This window comes from Anser cygnoides, chromosome 10 (assembly GCF_040182565.1).
Source record: "Anser cygnoides isolate HZ-2024a breed goose chromosome 10, Taihu_goose_T2T_genome, whole genome shotgun sequence".
NCBI lineage: Eukaryota > Metazoa > Chordata > Aves > Anseriformes > Anatidae > Anser > Anser cygnoides.
In genome coordinates, this window is record NC_089882.1 from 16436740 (window position 1) to 16451844 (window position 15105).

A 15105-nucleotide genomic window follows, 5' to 3' on the forward strand; every position below is an offset into this window, starting at 1 on the left:
CCGGGCAGTAAGGAGGCCGTGCCATGCTGTAGCTGCCTGAAAACTTTATTGAATAAAAGCTCTGGATACAGAAGAGTTTCCCAGCTCGGGCGCTGTTCCCAGCTCTCCGGCCCTGCCAGGAGCACGATGGGGAGCAGCCCCGGGGCCGTCCCGGCGCGGCCCGCGGAGCCCCGCGACGCCGGGGCCGGGAAGGCGGCAGGCTGCGGCGGGAGGAGAGGTGCTGCGGCGGCTTCCAGCCGTCCCGAGGGTCGCTCTGCTCCAGGAACCGTCCCCGGGCCCTGCTGCCAGCTCCCGGCTGGGGCTGTGCTGAGGACAGGAGCCCGTGCGGCTGCCTGCCGAGGTTCCTCCTGCGCTCGCGCTGTTCCGTGCACCCCTCGGAGGACGAACCGGCCCCCGGCAGGCTGCAAAACACCCCCTGGCCCCCAGCCAGGCTGAAACCTCGTCGCCGTTAACCCGGCGGCACGGGAATTTGCACGCAGATGGGAAGGGAGCGGGAAGGGGCAGGGATCCCCCACCCTCCCCTTCCCAGGGACGGGGACCGGCGGCATCCCCGGCACCGGGGCACGTCCCAGCCGGCGCACAGCCCGCGGGGCCGCCGCCGCAGGCGCTCCGGGACTCACAAGAGAGGCGAGCGGGCGGGAGCGCGGCTCCGCAGAGCTTCCCCCGGCGGCGGGCCGTCGTGCGGGCGCTCAGTGCTGGCTCCGCTTGCGGTACAGGTAGGCGTTGCTCACCTGGTTCATCACCACCAGGCTGCTGAGGAGCGGGCAGAGCACGGCGAGGTACCAGGCGGCGCCGCTGACGGCGGCGGTGAACCAGAGCGAGCACATGCCCAGCACCAGGCTGGCGCAGCCCAGCAGGTAGCCCACCAGCCCCGCCGTGGCGTGGTACAGCCGCAGCTTGCCCGGCGGCCAGCCCCTGGCCAGCTTCGGGTAGAGCAGCAGCAGCCCGCCCAGGCTCTGCCCGCCGGCGTAGAGCACGGCCAGCAGCCCGGCGCGGCCGTGCCAGGTGTGGAAGTGCCCCTTGCCCTGCAGGTGCTTGTTGTAGGCCACCAGCGCCAGCCCCAGCAGGGTGCAGAGCAGCGCCAGCACCTGCAGGGCCCAGTGCGCCCGCACCTTGGCCTTGCGGGACAGGGCGCGCAGCGGCGAGGCCTCGGGCGAGAAGACGAGCAGCGCCTGGGTCAGCAGCAGCGAGAACTGCGGGCGGGCGGCACCGGGCGCTCAGCGGGGGACCGGCGGCACCCGGCGGCGCCCGGCCCCGCGGCCCCGCACTCACCGCCAGCGCCATCAGCACCGGGTGCCACGAGAAGAGGCCTGCGGGGAGCGGGGGGGGGGGGTGAGGGAGGGGAGCGGGGGGGGCACGGCGCGGCCCCGCGGCCCTACCCCCCCCCGCCCGCACTCACTGGAGCCCGGCCGGGCCAGCGCGGCCACCCCCGCCGGCAGCCCCAGGGACGCGGCGTGAGCGGCGGCGGCGGCGGCGGCGCGCAGCGAGCGGAGCAGCCGCGGCTCCCCCTCGGCCGGCAGCGACATGGCGGCGCCGGGCGGGCGCGCCGCTGCGGGAGCCGGTGCGGAGGGCGAGCGGCGGGCCGCCATTGGTCCGAGCGGCCGTCCGTCCGCCCGCCCGCCGCGCCGATTGGCTGCGAGGGGTGCCGCCCGCCGCTGAGGCCCGCCCCCCGTGACGCGGCCGGGGCCGGCGGGGGGCGGGGGGTGCGCGCGGTGCGGAACGGGAGCGGGCGGCCATGGGGGGCAGGATCGAGTGCGTGTTCTTCAGCGAGTTCCACCCCACGCTGGGGCCCAAGATCACCTACCAGGTGCGGCGGGGCGGCGGCGGCGGCACCGGCACCGGGGGGCGGCGGCAGCGGGCGGGGAGGTAGAGCGGCGCCGAGGGGGGGAACGGCAGCGGGGCGGAACGGTTCTGCGGGGCAGCGGCACCGGGGGGGGGACCCGCGGCGAGGGGACGCCGGTGCCGCGGGGGGGCCGGCGGCGGGGCCGGACCCCGGTGCCGCGGAGAAATGTCGCCGGGGGGAAACGCGCGCCGCGCGGGAACGGTGCCGGGGCGCGGCGGTTCCGCGGCGGCCACGGCGGTGTCGCCGCAGGTGCCCGAGGACTTCATCTCCCGGGAGCTGTTCGACACGGTGCAGGTGTACGTCATCACCAAGCCCGAGCTGCAGAACAAGCTCATCACCGTGTGAGTGCCCGCGGCAAGGGGGGCGCGGCGCCCACCCGCTCCCCGCCGGCCCCGGGCGCAGGCTCCGCTGCCTCCCCGCAGGACGGCCATGGAGAAGAAGCTGATCGGCTGCCCCGTCTGCATCGAGCACAAGAAGTACAGCCGCAACGCCCTGCTCTTCAACCTCGGCTTCGTCTGCGACGCGCGGGCCAAGGCCTGCGCCCTGGAGCCCATCGTCAAGAAGCTGGCCGGCTACCTCACCACCCTGGAGGTGAGCCCCGCGGCGCCTCCTCCCCGGCCTGCCCCGCGGGGCCAGGGGCAGGTTTGCGGCCGAGGAGGGCGTCGTGGGGCTGTCACCCATGCACAGCTCCGCAGAGAGGGACCTGGGGGTGCTGGTGGCAGCAGGCTCGCCGTGAGGCAGCGGCGTGGCCTGGCAGCCAGGAGTGCACACCGCATCTTGGGGTGTGTTAAACGCAGCATGGCCGGACGGTCAAAAGAGGTGATTGTCCCGCTATGTTTAGTGCTGGCGCGGCCTCACCTTGTATATTGCATGCAGTTCTGGGCTCCAGGGATGTAAAGGGGCATGAAAGCATCCAGAAGAGGCAATGAAAGTGGTAGAAGGGCTGGAGGGCATGTCCTGCGAGGAGAGGCTGAGGACACTCCGGTTGTCTGGTTTGGGGAAAAGGAGGCCGGGGGCGACCTCATGGCTCTCTGCAGCTCCCTGAGGAGGGGAAACGCAGAGGCGGGCGCCGGTCTCTTCCCCCCAGTAACGGATGTCAGGACGCATGGGAACGGCACAAAGCTGCAGCAGGGGAGGCTCAAACTGGACATTAGGAAAAATTCTTTACCATGAGGGTGGCCGAACACTGGGACAGGCTTCCTGGAGAGGTGCTGGATGCCCCATGGCTGTCAGTGCTCAAGAGGCATTTGGATAATGCCCTCAGTAATGTGCTTTCACTTTGGGTTAGCCCTGAGGTGCTCACACACATGGACTTGATGTAGGTCCTCTCCAACTGAACTACTGTGTTCTGTTCTGTTCTGTTCTATTCTGAATTGTAAGGGTTACAGATGTCCCCAAACTTCTCCCTGAGCATTCAGCAGGCCTCTCCTCTTGTGGATCTTGAATCAAGCAGGGGACTCCCCAGCCTCCTGCTTCTTTCTTGCTCTGCAGTTTCGTTTTGTTTTTTTTTCTTGGGAAGATTCTTGCTTTGGTGGTGGTATGGGGTCTTCGCTATTGCTACAGCGCATTCCAGTGGCAGCCTGGCTCAATTTGCTGCTCTGCTAGAAGGAAGGCTCACTGAGGCTGACAGAAGGCAGCATGTAGGCCGTGCGGCTCCTTAGTCAGTCAGTGACCCCTCTGGGAGGAGCTGACTCGACCTCCTTCCTGCCTTCTTTAGCTGGAAAGTGGCTTCATCTCCAACGAGGAGAGCAAACAGAAGCTGGTGCCCATCATGACCATCCTGCTGGAGGAGCTGAACGCCAAAGGAAAGTGCACCCTGCCCATAGGTAGGTACTGCAGCTGTGCTCGCCCAGCCAGGCAGTGAGGGCGGAGCGGGGCTGAGGGGCAGCAGCCGTCCCTGTGCTGCTTCTGGCACTTTGTGCTCGCCGCTGGGGCCTGCCTGAGCCAGCCTGGCTCAAAGGGGTGAGGTTTTTGGCCACAGACACCTTCCTCCACGTAGCTTTGAGGCGTTCTGGGACTGCTGACTGCAAGCTCCGGAGGCTCCTGTGAGAACTCAGGCTCCTTCTTCCCCTCCAGATGAGTCGAACACCATCCACCTGAAGGTGATCGAGCAGCGGCCAGACCCCCCCATTGTGCAGGAGTACGACGTGCCCGTCTTCACCCAGGACAAGGACGACTTCTTCAACTCCCAGTGGGACCTCACCACGCAGCAGGTCCGCGCGGGGAGGGTGCTTAGGGCATGAGCTGCCCCAGGGCTCCGTGGTCCCCAGCACAGCTCAGTGCTCCCCAACTTTTGTGCTCGGTGCTGCAGGTGACCTGGTCGCTCAGCACACCAGGGAGTCTCGTGGGCAGTGGGGTGATGCTATGGGTGGCTCCTTCAGGATTTTGCCCCCCGCTACCCATTACCTCCTGTTCCCCCTCCCAGATCCTGCCCTACATCGACGGATTTCGGCACGTCCAGAAGATTTCCGCTGAAGCCGACGTGGAGCTGAACCTGGTGCGCATCGCTGTGCAGAACCTGCTGTGAGTGCGCGGGGGGGTGAAGCTGGCCCCGACTTGGGGTGGAAGGGACTGGCCAGGACTTCTGCCCCTCTCACCTTTCCCCTTGCCCTGCAGGTACTACGGGGTCGTCACGCTTGTCTCCATCCTTCAGGTGAGGTGGCAGCCACAGGTGGCGTAGCCACACGGGGGACACCCGTCGTCCTCCTGAGTCGCGGCAAAACCAAGCTGCTCGTCCCTTGCTCCCCAGTACTCCAACGTCTACTGCACCACACCGAAGGTCCAGGACCTGGTGGACGACAAGTGCCTCCAGGAGGAGTGCCTGTCCTACGTCACCAAGCCGGGTACGCTGCTCCCGTGTGGCGTCCTGGTGCCCGGGGACCCATCCGTGGCAGCTGACAGCGTCTCGTCCCCGCAGGGCACAAACGAGCCAGCCTCCGTGACGTTTTCCAGCTGTACTGCGGCCTCAGCCCTGGCACGACGGTGCGAGACCTCATCTCCCGCTACACCCTGCAGCTGCAGCGGGTGGACGAGAGGTCGGAGCCCCATCCGGGGGTGTGATGCGGGAGGGCTGGGGCAACAGGCAGGGGGTGGAGGGGACATCTGGGGGCTGAGCATCACGTCCCTCTCTCCCCTGCCCCCCCCAGGAGGCTCATCCAGTTCGGTTTGATGAAGGGGCTCATCCGGCGGCTCCAGAAATACCCCGTCAAGGTGGCCCGGGACGAGCGCAGCCACCCGGCGCGGCTCTACACGGGCTGCCACAGCTACGACGAGATCTGCTGCAAGACGGGTGAGGAGCCACGGGGCAGGGGGTGCTGCGTGCCCGGGGGTGGTTTTGGGGTGTTCCCCCCTCACCTTTCGGGAGCCATTAAACCCCAGAGGAGCAGCGCATGGGGTCCAGTCGCAGCAGGGCGGCCAGGCGGGGATGGAGGAGGTCGGGGGGGGTGGTTTATGAGGTGTGAGGAGGGAACACGCAGCACTGACGCCGGGCACCCCGTTTTTCCCCCCAGGCATGAGTTACAAGGAGCTGGACGAGCGCCTGGAGAACGACCCCAACATCATCGTGTGCTGGAAGTGACGGAGCCGGGCCGGCCGGGGCGTGCGCCGTGTGTGTTCCCAAGTTGTCCCCCCTTGTCCCTGTGCCCCCTGTCCCCCCCGGTGCCCCCCGTTGTGTCCCCACACGGTCCTGGGCGCCTCCAGGGTGCGGCGGAGGCCCCAGCCGCCATCATGGCCGCCGTTGCCATAGCGACGCCGGCACCGCCATGGCCGCCGCGGGGCCGCTGCTGCCCGCCGAGGCCGAGGCGCTGGTGCAGGCCCTGCGGGGCACCGAGCTGCGGGACGCCGGCGGGCAGGGGTGCGGGGGGGTCCCTAGGGGTGAGGGGGGGTGAAAATTTGGGGTGTCTCCAATTTGGGGGGCATTGGGAGTCTCCTGAGGGGATGGGGAGGGGGCCCAGGGGGTCTGAGGGGCGTAAGCTTGGGGTGTCCCCTCTGCGGGTCGGTGGGGTTTGGGGTCCCCAGGGGCTCTGGGAGGGGGGTGAACAGGGGCTGTAAATGTGGGGTGTGTCCCCCCCAGCAGTTTTAGGGGGTCTCCAGAGGGTCTGGGAGAGGGGTAGCGAGGGGCACCAGGTCTGGGGCTGCCCCAGTCGGGGGGGGACGACAGAGGGTGGTGGGAATGGGGGGGCTGTAAATTTGGGGTGTCGCCCCCGAGGGGGGATGGCTCTGAGGTGTCCCCTGAGGACTGGGGAGAGGGGGTGAGAAAGGGCCCCAGCTGCGGGGTGACCCGGCTGCCCCGCAGGTGGCTTCGGCAGCACGAGAGCGTGGAGAAGCTCAACATGCACGCCATCCTGAGCGCCGCCGCCGGCCAGGAGCAGCTCCTCACCGAGCTGCTCGTCACCCACGGCAAGGTGAGCCCTGGGTGTCCGGGGGGGCACCCGGCTCTGCCCAGCCCCGTCCCTGCTCCCCGAGCTCTCGGCCCGTCCCCGGTCTGTCAGGAAAGGTGGCGGCGAGCACCCTGCTTCGTCCTGCGCCCGGCTGCAGGAGCCGGGTGTTCCCCGCCGGAGGAGTGCGGGTTCTCGTGGCTTGCCCCACGCGGGTGCTGTGGCCCTGGTACTCCTCCCCGGGTTTCTTGGTCTGTGACAAAATCACGAACTGCGTGGTCGGGAGGGACGGTGTAAGGCAGGGCAGCGGGTGGGGGCAGCAGCGATCCCTGTGCCAGGCCCTCAGCCTCCAGCTGGGGTCGGCTTTTGGACAAGGTCCAGTTTGGGGATAAACTGTCGATGGCGAAGAATCTGCTGGCAAAGATATTTGACTGGTGGTTTGCCATTGTTGCTTTTTTTTTAAAAAAAAAAAAAAAAATTAAAAGCCAAGCTGCGGTACTCCTGCCTGTTGGTCTCCGGTTCCTCTCTAGGTGCTGGTTTGCGCTGGCCCCTCTGGCTGCAGGTCCCTGCCCCGTACCCGCGGTGGCTCAGCCACAGAACAGCCTGGGCTGCATGGGGACGTGTGGGGCCCTGGCTCTGCCCAGACCTCAGGGACGTTTTCCCCTTTGTAACCCCAGCAGCACTCTCTGCCCTCTGGTCTCTGAGGCCAGAGGCTCGCTGAAAAGCTGTTGGTTTGTGATGCCTCTCCAAAGTCTGTCCAACTGAACACGGGTGATAAAAGTGCTCTTCCTTTTCGAACCGTGGCAGTTGTGTTGGGAAATAGCGGTTCTGCCTGGTCCCCTGGCTTCCCAGGCTTTCCCACTCGTGCAGTATCTGCTGCGAAGGGAAGGCTCAAAAACTGGTGGTGTAAGAAAGCAAATTGGTGCTGCGTGGCGTGCCCCAGGACCGAAATGGCCGCGGGGCGCTGGGCACCGGCCTGGCCCCTCTGCCTCGCGCCGGTCTGAAAGGCTCCGCTCCCGTCCAGATTCCCGTTCTCATCGGGGAGCTGATCTCAGCGGAGGTCTGGAAGCACAAGGTCTTCCCCGTGCTGTGCCGGCTGGAGGACTTCCACCCGAGAAGCACCTTTCCCATCTACGTGGTGGTGAGTGGAGGGAGCAGCGGGGACAGGAACCGGGGGTGTGATGGGGCAGACCCGGGCAGGCAGGAGGGGCTGGTGGCAAAGTGCTCGCTCAGCCTGTCACCCGTGGCGTGACAGCCTCGGTCAGTGACAGCCTCGGTCAGTGACAGCCTTGGTCAGTCGCAGCCATCCTGAGAAACCCAGGCAGGTGCTCGGGTTGCCCCTGCCAGCTCTGGCACGCAGTGCTGGGGCTGCGTCGTGAAACAGCACCTCGGCTCGGAACAGAAACCGAGGAATCGCCCATTTCCTGAAGCTGCAGGAGAGCTGGGCAAGCAGCAGAGTTAGTTGAGCAGCCTGGAAATTGGGCCGACACTGCTATATTTAAAAATAAATCCTGCGCTGAAGGTCTCAGAGCTGTGATTTTTACCTCTCAGCAGGCTGAGAAGTCACTCCTGACAGCAGGTTCTGTACCTGCTGGTTAACAGACCCTGCAGGACTGTGTTTTGTCTGGTAAAGAAAAACACAGCCCCTGGGATTTTGGCAGTCTCTGTGATGTCCTTGCCTTTTCTGTGACCAGGAGCAGATCAGTGCCTGGAAAACCGTCAGAAGTGCTCCCACACACACACCCTTCTAGACCCTTTTTCCCACCCTGGCTCCTGAGCAGCTATGCCCCGGGGATATTTGCCCCTCTTTGAGCACTGTTTTTTCTCTGGTGTTTCTAACCACAGCTTACGTGCCTCCTCGTTTAAAAAAACAGAAAAAGTAGCTTTTCTTACTGAGAGCAGACATCCCTCGGGCCACTCTTGGCAAGAGAGTGATCTGGGCAACTTGGCTTCCCTGTGGAGGGACGCAGCCCTTGCTCTAAGGCAAATCTGCCCCAAAACTCTGAAGTTTTAGCCAATTTTCATTCCAGAGTGACACCTTGCTGGGGAAAGGCGGTGTCTTCCCTGAGCAGCTGCTTGTCTGCAGCGTTGCCTCAAGGCAGTTATCTCATGGGTCCTGGTCTCAGGACAGCGCTGTCCATGCTGGCTTTCGGCCACAGCTGTAGAAGCAGCTTCTCGGGAGAGGAGCCCTGCGCCTCATCCCATTGCCGGTGTCCCCGGTGCTGGCAGCCCCCCGCTCCGTTAACTCCCGCTTGCTGTTTTCCCCCCACAGCTGCATCACGAAGCCTCCATCATCAACCTCTTGGAGACGGTGTTTTTTTACAAGGTGAGCGGCGCGTTCGGCTTTCTGTAGCGTGAAGGTGGGAGGTCACGGCTGTGGGGGCTGGCTCGCTGTGAACCTCTTGTCGTTGCGAAGGAGATCTGCGAGTCGGCAGAGGACAGCATTCTGGATTTAATCGATTACTGCCACCGAAAACTGACCCTGCTTGCAGCTCGAAGCACCAGCGGACAGGCAGTGACCCAGAAAGAACTTGATCCCAAGGACCTGGCCAGCCTGTCGTCCATGCAGGTGAGGAGAAAGTCCTGTAGCTTGCTGGGGACACAAGTGACAGAGGCAGCAGGCAGCCTGAAGGAGCCCAGAGAGGTCTTACAGAGAAAGCCTCGGCTGCAGCACTGGCACCTCCTGCCCTTTCCGAGGCGGTCTGGTGTTAGAGATCATCTGCGCCCAGCTCGGACAGGCTGCGTGCTCCTCCCTCCACCCCACAGCTGCGCTTCCTCCCTGTCTCGTGACAGTGCCAGCTTCAGGCTGCCAGCAGGACAGATTTTTGACTTGGGGGGCACCTGGGGAGTTGATAATTAGGCAAAGTAATCAGTGCAGGGGGTTCGGCCATTTGCTGCTGCTCTTGAAAGCTGTGTGGGTACGTCTCCATGGAGCTTACGAAACCACCTGATCTCAGGCTGCCACTGGAGCCAGCCAGGGTTAACCGTGAGAGAAATCCCATCCGTAAATCCACGTATGACACAACTAGGGATTGCCCTAATGCATTTCCCTCTAACTTCCTCTGCTCTCCGAGAAAACACCTCCTCTCCTCGCTGGTCTGGGCCAGCGGCGAGTCCAGGGCTGTTGCCGGTGGGGTGTTTCAGGGTGGCTGCGCACAGCTTTCTGCGGTGGGAGCTCTTTTTGCTTCCCAGCACCTAAATCTTTTCTTTGAGCTGTGCAGATCACGAGGAGCGTCTGGAGAAATGGAGTTAAAGCGATAGCCTGCAAACTTGGCGGCACCTCCCCTCTGCGTCCATCGTTTGGCTTGCTGCCCGAGCACGTGCTCCTCTCCCAGAAAGGGGAAGGAAGTGGAGGGCTCCTGAGCACAATAGGGATGTTTTCCAGGAAATGCTTTCCCAGCTTGAGCTGGGGGGGGGGGGGCAAGGGCTCTCAGTTTGTGCTTTGACACAACTCGAGGAAGAACAGTCCTCTCTAGCTACTTGGGTTCTGAAAAGCGCTCGCCTCCCAAGAAGCCTGGCTTCCTCCGATTTATCCCAGCCTCTCCTGACTCTGCATACAGCAACCCCGTGCTAAAAAAGCAGTTCCTGCCCTCTCCTGCATCGCGGGGCCTGCTGTCTGTTAGGGCTGCGTGCTGCGGTGACCCTGGGGCACTCCGCTCCGCTGGCACCCAGCAGCACCGATGGTCCCTGCGCCGCGGTAGCAGGGATGAGGTCCAGCCACCAGCGGGAGCCGTGGGGAAGCGGGGCTCCTGTGGGCAGCCCCACGAGCTCTGCCACTCTGCCGGGGGAGTTTGGAGAGGGAGGTGGTGACCTGTGCGAGAGGGAGAGCCCAAAATGCTCTCCTGGAAGCTTTAGAGGAACGCGAGCGGTGTCCGATGGGAGCTGCTGAGGTCAGTGCTCTGCACGCACGGCCGTGAGCTGGCGAGCGTCTGGGACGGGAGCGGAGAAGGAATTGGCACCTCTCAACCCTGACATCGCGATGGTCTCAAAAGAGGCTGACTCAGAGGACGTTCAGGCTGCTAGCCTGGGCGCGTGGAGGACGGAGGTGGTGTCCCCGCTGACTGGAGGCTGGGTTGCGTAGCTGTGGGCTGGGTTAGCCACAGGGACATACTCTGCTGGCCCTAAGCGAGCTGGAGGGGAAAGGCAGCTCCAGAAAAGGGTCAGATCAGGACTGCTGCCGTGCCTGGGCCAAGATTCTCCTCCTCGTCCTCGTGATGATGCAGCTCCCCTCTCCTGCAGCCTCGCGTGTCTCTGCCGGGCCACGAGGTGATGCCAGGGAGGGAGAGCAGCAGTCTGGGACTGTCTGCTTCCAGGGGGTGGCACTCCTGACACCACCGGCACCCCCCCGTGGCCTGTAACGGGCAGGGAGATGAGGGACGAGCTACAGCAGGCTGCAGGCACTCCTGTCCCTGCTCTGGCAAACAGGCAGCGCTGCTGCAGTCCAGATGAGAACCAGAGTTCGTTTCACAGGGTTTCGGTTTCCTCCCCAGCCCATGGTTGCTGATGTGCAGCCAACAAGCTGCCTCCTCGTAGCTCCTGGGAAATGGGGCCTGAAATCCTGAGTCTGTGCTTGCCCCTCCGCAGGAGCTGCAGAAGCAGGCGGAGGCGATGGAGTTTGAAATTTCCCTGAAAGCCCTGTCCGTGCTGCGGTTCATCACTGACCAGGTGGACAGGTGGGTGCCCGGGGTGGCGGAGGACGTGCCCTGAGCGGTCCTTTGGAGGTTCCTGCGGGTTGGCGGCCTGGGCCCCCTTCAGCAGCTGGCTGCCTCGGTGGTGGCGGCGGCACTACGCCCCGGGAGGCGAATACAGCAGCACTCCACCCTGCTCTGTGGTACTTGTGGGAACAGGAGCTGCTCTGACTGTCATTGTTTTTCTGCTGCCTCTCCCAGTCGCCTCCGGGAGCGTTTGTATCTGTTCTGGCCTTTGTCTGAGCGCACCATTTCACCCGTTCTATCTCCAGTTTGCCCCTGAGCGCGCTGACACGGATGCTGAACACCCACAACCTGCCCTGCCTCCTCGTCGAGCTGGTGGAGCACTGCCCGTGGAGCTGCCACGAAGCAGGTACAGAGCGTGCCCCGCGGCACCTGGGGCGCCGTGGTGTCTTGCTGAGACCTGCGTCTGCTGACGGGTCTTCTGCGGGAGCCCTCGCAGCCCTGCAGCTCTGCAGCCAGGCACGGCCCCCCGCCGCCCCCCGCCGCCCCCCAGCTTCCTCGCCGCCTCCCTCTGAGCGGGCGCAGCCTGTGGGAAGCGGCGCTCCCCGCTGCGGCCCTGCGAGGGGAAGGTGCCTCAGCAGGGGTTCACAGCGAGGGCAAGAGAGGAAGAGATTGGGGGAAGCACGTGGCTCCAGGCCTGCTGAGAGGAGCCCAGCTGGATGCGGGAGCTTTCCTCCTTCCTCCGGACAGGAAACGCGTCCCTTCTCTCCGCCTGCAAGCTTGGGGTGTCAGAGGAGCTTTGATCCAGGGCCCCGAGGGAGGGATGGGAAAGAACCAGAGCGCAAAGGCATTTCCAGGCTGTGCAGATGCAGGGTTACATCCTCCTCCACCCCCCCCCAGAGCAGCACGGTCGCTTGTTCTGTCACGTCAGTTATGGTCGTGCTTCTTCTGGCTTTCACTGGCAGAAGAACCTCAGGAAGAGCAGGTACTGGCCCTGCTGATACCCCACAACGTGCCTCTGCAGCCGCGCTGGTGGGCTCCCCCACCATCTGCTGGTGTTCTTCAGCACCTGGCCGAGTACAGAAGGTGATACCGCAGGGATCTTTTAGTTCCTGCCACAGCCCTATTGCTTGAAGACGTGTTCTTTGTGCTTTTCGTGCTCTCAAGTGTATTGGTTTTGTACCAAGAAGGCCGCTGTGCCGAGCAAAGGGGTGGGGAAGCTGAGGCAGGCAGAAACTGGGGGGCTCGCCTGAGCCAGAGCAAGGAGGTGAGCGCAGGGCAGCGCCCCACCTCCGAGCTGTCTTTCCGAGGCAGCTCTCCCCCTGGAGCCCCATGTTTGTCTTGCCCTCAGGCAAGCTCAAGAAGTTTGAGAACGGTGCGTGGCACGTGGTGCCCCCTGAGGATCAGGTGAAGATGACCAAGCTCGATGGGCAGGTGTGGCTTGCCCTCCTCAACCTTCTGCTCAGCCCCGAATGCCAGCGCAAATACCACTTCGACAGCTTCAACAAGAGCCAGCTCCTCAAGGTAGGCTCTCTAGGGCACAGCGGTGTGAGAGCGGCGGGGTCCGACACCGTGCCAGCGGCAGCGAGGGCTGCGTTTGCTGGGGCACCGCTTGGGGCCCCCGTGAGTCGCTCTGACGGTGCCCCGTAGACCTTCCCTGCCGATGCCCAGCACACAGCCAGAGCCCTCTCGCTCCTCAGCCCCATAACCCGGCTCTGGCTCCCTTGTCCTGACCTCTCTCCCTTCGCTCTTCTCACCCCCTGCGTGGCCGCAGCTGCGGGCGTTCCTGACAGACGTCCTCCTGGACCAGCTGCCCAACCTGGTGGAGATGCAGAGATTTCTGAGCCACCTCGCGGTGACAGAGCCGGCTCCCCCAAAGAAGGATCTCGTGCTGGAGCAGGTATCGGGTGGCTCTTCCAGCTCTTCTCCCAGCTCTTCTCTCCAGCTGCTCCGCTTTGAACTTTGTCACTCCCTTCCCCTTTTTTCCTGCTGCCAAACTCGGCTCTGGAGAGGTGGTGGCACAGGGGAGCAGTCAAGCACCCGTTTCACTGTGACACCATTACTGCCGGCTCAGTTGGCTCCCACTTCATCTGCTTCTCCTGCCCTTCGTCTGCCACAGCTGTGGCCAAGCAGTCACTCCTAAAGGCGTAAATGCTGGGCTATAAACAGCTATCGAGACTGCACTGAATCGTCGGGGTGGTGGCTCCACGGGGCAGAGACAACCACCGGCTCATTTTAACAATTAACTCTTTGTTTGACATTTATCGTTGTTTTCCTGCTGGATTCTGGCCTTCCCCAGGAAGAGCCCCTTCTACAGCCCTGGCCGAGGGCTGCTTGGCACGCTGCCTACGGAAAAACGCCAAGGCAGTGGTCTGAGGAGAGAGGCTGGAGTCAGCCCGATTCCCTGCTGGTGCCTGGGGCTTGGCAGATGGGCCCTGAGGGTCTTCAGACATCGTGGGGTCCTTGGGTCTCCCAGTCTGGGCAGTGGTAACTCCTGGAGAAAAGTGTTTCAGATGCCTTCTCGTGAGCTGAGGGGGAGAAACTCTGTGTGTGAAGAGGAGGGCAGATCTCTAAAGCATCTCTGTGCACCCCAGCTTAACTGCCAACTTGTCAGTGGGGCAGAGACAGGCATCTGTCACGCTGGGGACCTCGTCCAGCCCTTGTCCAGGCTGCTGCTCTTCACCACAGCTCCGCTTTTGGGCTTGCCTTGCTCCTTCCTCTGCCAAGGGCAGCCAGGGGGAGCCAGCTGGAAGCGCACGCACGGGCTCCCCGCTCTGCCCAGCAAGCAATGAACTCACTCCCTGTCACCGAGCCAAGCTGAGAAAAGTCTTTTCCATTCGGTTTCTCCCAGAGCAGCCTCCTCCCCTCCCAGGCCTGGCTATTTTTACTTGGCTGGAGATGCCAGCGCCGTTTGAAGCATCCTCCTCCTCTCCGAGCGCCGCTCTGGGCTGGCGCTTTCCCTTTTGCAAAAACCAGCCCTTCCCCTGGTGTTCGCATTCGGGGAAGTGACGAGTGGAAAAATCTGCTCAGGCAAACGGCTCCGGAGCGCTGGGTTCGCAGCGCTGAGAGCACGGGGCTCCGTTTGGGAGCCGTGGCCTCGCAGCCGAGCTCCTGCTCCCGAAGGTTGCGCCCGTTTCACCTAACGCCCCTCACCTCTGTTGGGAAAGGGGATCCGTCCCCTCCGGGTAACCGAAAACACGCGCTGTGCCTGCACCTCTGCGTGCTGCCTCTGCTCACTCTGCTCCTTGCCCCCTGGGCCAGCTGCCCTCCTGTCCCCTGCCCATCCCTGTGCTGCCACCCTCCAGCTCTGCCTCTCCCGCCAGGTGCCCGTCATCTGGGACCACCTCCTCAGGAAAAACGCGGGCAAGTGGGAAGCCCTCGCCAAGCACCAGGTGAAGCACGCCTTCAGCCCCACCGAGGAGGAGCTGAAGCACCAGGCACGCAGGTGAGGCCCTGCTCCGTGCCCGGCGTGACCAGTTGTCCCAGTAAGCAGGGACCGGCACCAGGGCAGCTCGCTGCTTGTCGCCTCTCCCCTTTGCACCCCGCTGCAGGTGGGCGCAGACGTACAGCCTGGACATGCTGGAGGCTCTCGCCCCCGACAAGCCCCGATGCCGGGTGTGCGGCGCGGAGGCGGCCAAGCGGTGCTCTCGCTGCCGGAACGAGTGGTACTGCACGCGGTAAGGCAGCCCGGAGCCCCCTGCTCACCCCGCTCTGCGCCCTGCGGGGGGAACGCGGCACCGAAGCGCTGGCGGAGGGGATGCTGGCGCGCGCTGTGCTACTGCCGCGGGGTCGGCATGTCCCGGCAGCGCTGCGGGTTGGCGGTGGCACCGCTCGGCTCACGGGGACGGGCTGCGTCCCTGCTCGGTTCGGCAGAGCGGGCGCAGCCCTGAGCCGCGGCTCCCCCTCGCAGGGCGTGCCAGGTCCAGCACTGGCAGAAGCACCGCACGGCCTGCGGCCTGCTGGCACAGGCGCCGGGGACAGCGGGTGCCCCGTGAGCGGGGCAGGGCCCTCCCTGCAGCCCAGCCGCCAGGGAGGAGAAGCCCCTCGGTACCGCCTGGGAGGGCTGACAGCAGCACCAACCCCCCTGCTGCTCTCCGAGCCCCCGGCAGCCTCAGCCTCCCTCTCCCCACCACTAACAACCCCCCCTCCTTCTGCACCCCGCTGGGGCTCGGCACCCCCTCTTTTCTCCTCGCTGAATGTAATAAACCACTTCCTCCCCTCCCTTGCACCCAGG

General features: G+C 64.4%; 3 protein-coding genes across 6 annotated transcripts; 2 read left to right on the top strand and 1 right to left on the bottom strand.

The window, feature by feature from the left end:
- Positions 1-29: 29 nt before the first annotated feature.
- Positions 30-1900, bottom strand: CYB561D2 (cytochrome b561 family member D2). Of its 2 annotated transcripts, none has more exons than XM_067002909.1 (3): positions 1805-1900; positions 1273-1310; positions 30-1193 (listed from the first exon to the last, which is right to left on the bottom strand). In XM_067002909.1, exons 2-3 carry the CDS (start codon positions 1282-1284, stop codon positions 690-692), a joined length of 516 nt encoding a protein of 171 aa, XP_066859010.1. In that variant the 5' UTR covers positions 1285-1310; positions 1805-1900; the 3' UTR covers positions 30-689. The 2 variants fall into 2 exon arrangements, with proteins under 2 accessions (XP_066859010.1, XP_066859009.1); XM_067002908.1 differs by lacking the exon at positions 1805-1900 and adding an exon at positions 1400-1556.
- On the top strand, positions 1666-6717 carry NPRL2 (NPR2 like, GATOR1 complex subunit). Of its 3 annotated transcripts, none has more exons than XM_048073294.2 (12): positions 1666-1807; positions 2093-2184; positions 2266-2434; positions 3561-3669; positions 3920-4056; positions 4269-4366; positions 4460-4496; positions 4593-4686; positions 4761-4878; positions 4990-5132; positions 5353-5450; positions 6138-6717. In XM_048073294.2, exons 1-11 carry the CDS (start codon positions 1736-1738, stop codon positions 5418-5420), a joined length of 1137 nt encoding a protein of 378 aa, XP_047929251.1. In that variant the 5' UTR covers positions 1666-1735; the 3' UTR covers positions 5421-5450; positions 6138-6717. The 3 variants fall into 3 exon arrangements, with proteins under 3 accessions (XP_047929251.1, XP_066859008.1, XP_047929248.2); XM_067002907.1 differs by having other exon boundaries at positions 1681-1807; positions 2138-2184; XM_048073291.2 differs by lacking the exon at positions 1666-1807 and having other exon boundaries at positions 1862-2184.
- On the top strand, positions 5457-15099 carry ZMYND10 (zinc finger MYND-type containing 10). Its single transcript, XM_067002906.1, has 12 exons — positions 5457-5696; positions 6138-6246; positions 7244-7360; positions 8492-8545; positions 8636-8788; positions 10804-10892; positions 11180-11280; positions 12223-12395; positions 12646-12771; positions 14195-14316; positions 14423-14548; positions 14782-15099. The coding sequence occupies exons 1-12, from the start codon at positions 5605-5607 to the stop codon at positions 14864-14866; spliced, it is 1347 nt and encodes a 448-aa protein (XP_066859007.1). The 5' UTR covers positions 5457-5604; the 3' UTR covers positions 14867-15099.
- Positions 15100-15105: the final 6 nt, after the last annotated feature.

Coding starts and splice junctions, on each gene's coding strand:
- CYB561D2 (XM_067002908.1), bottom strand. CDS start 1,526: ATGTCGCTGCCGGCCGAGGGGGAGCCGCGGCTGCTCCGCTCGCTGCGC. Junction 1,311..1,399: donor GCTGGCCCGGCCGGGCTCCA/GTGAGTGCGGGC, acceptor CGCTCCCCGCAG/GCCTCTTCTCGTGGCACCCG. Junction 1,194..1,272: donor CGGTGCTGATGGCGCTGGCG/GTGAGTGCGGGG, acceptor GCCCGCCCGCAG/TTCTCGCTGCTGCTGACCCA.
- ZMYND10 (XM_067002906.1), top strand. CDS start 5,605: ATGGCCGCCGCGGGGCCGCTGCTGCCCGCCGAGGCCGAGGCGCTGGTG. Junction 8,789..10,803: donor CCAGCCTGTCGTCCATGCAG/GTGAGGAGAAAG, acceptor GCCCCTCCGCAG/GAGCTGCAGAAGCAGGCGGA. Junction 14,317..14,422: donor CTGAAGCACCAGGCACGCAG/GTGAGGCCCTGC, acceptor ACCCCGCTGCAG/GTGGGCGCAGACGTACAGCC.
- NPRL2 (XM_048073291.2), top strand. CDS start 2,009: ATGTCGCCGGGGGGAAACGCGCGCCGCGCGGGAACGGTGCCGGGGCGC. Junction 3,670..3,919: donor AAAGTGCACCCTGCCCATAG/GTAGGTACTGCA, acceptor CTTCCCCTCCAG/ATGAGTCGAACACCATCCAC. Junction 5,133..5,352: donor CGAGATCTGCTGCAAGACGG/GTGAGGAGCCAC, acceptor TTTTCCCCCCAG/GCATGAGTTACAAGGAGCTG.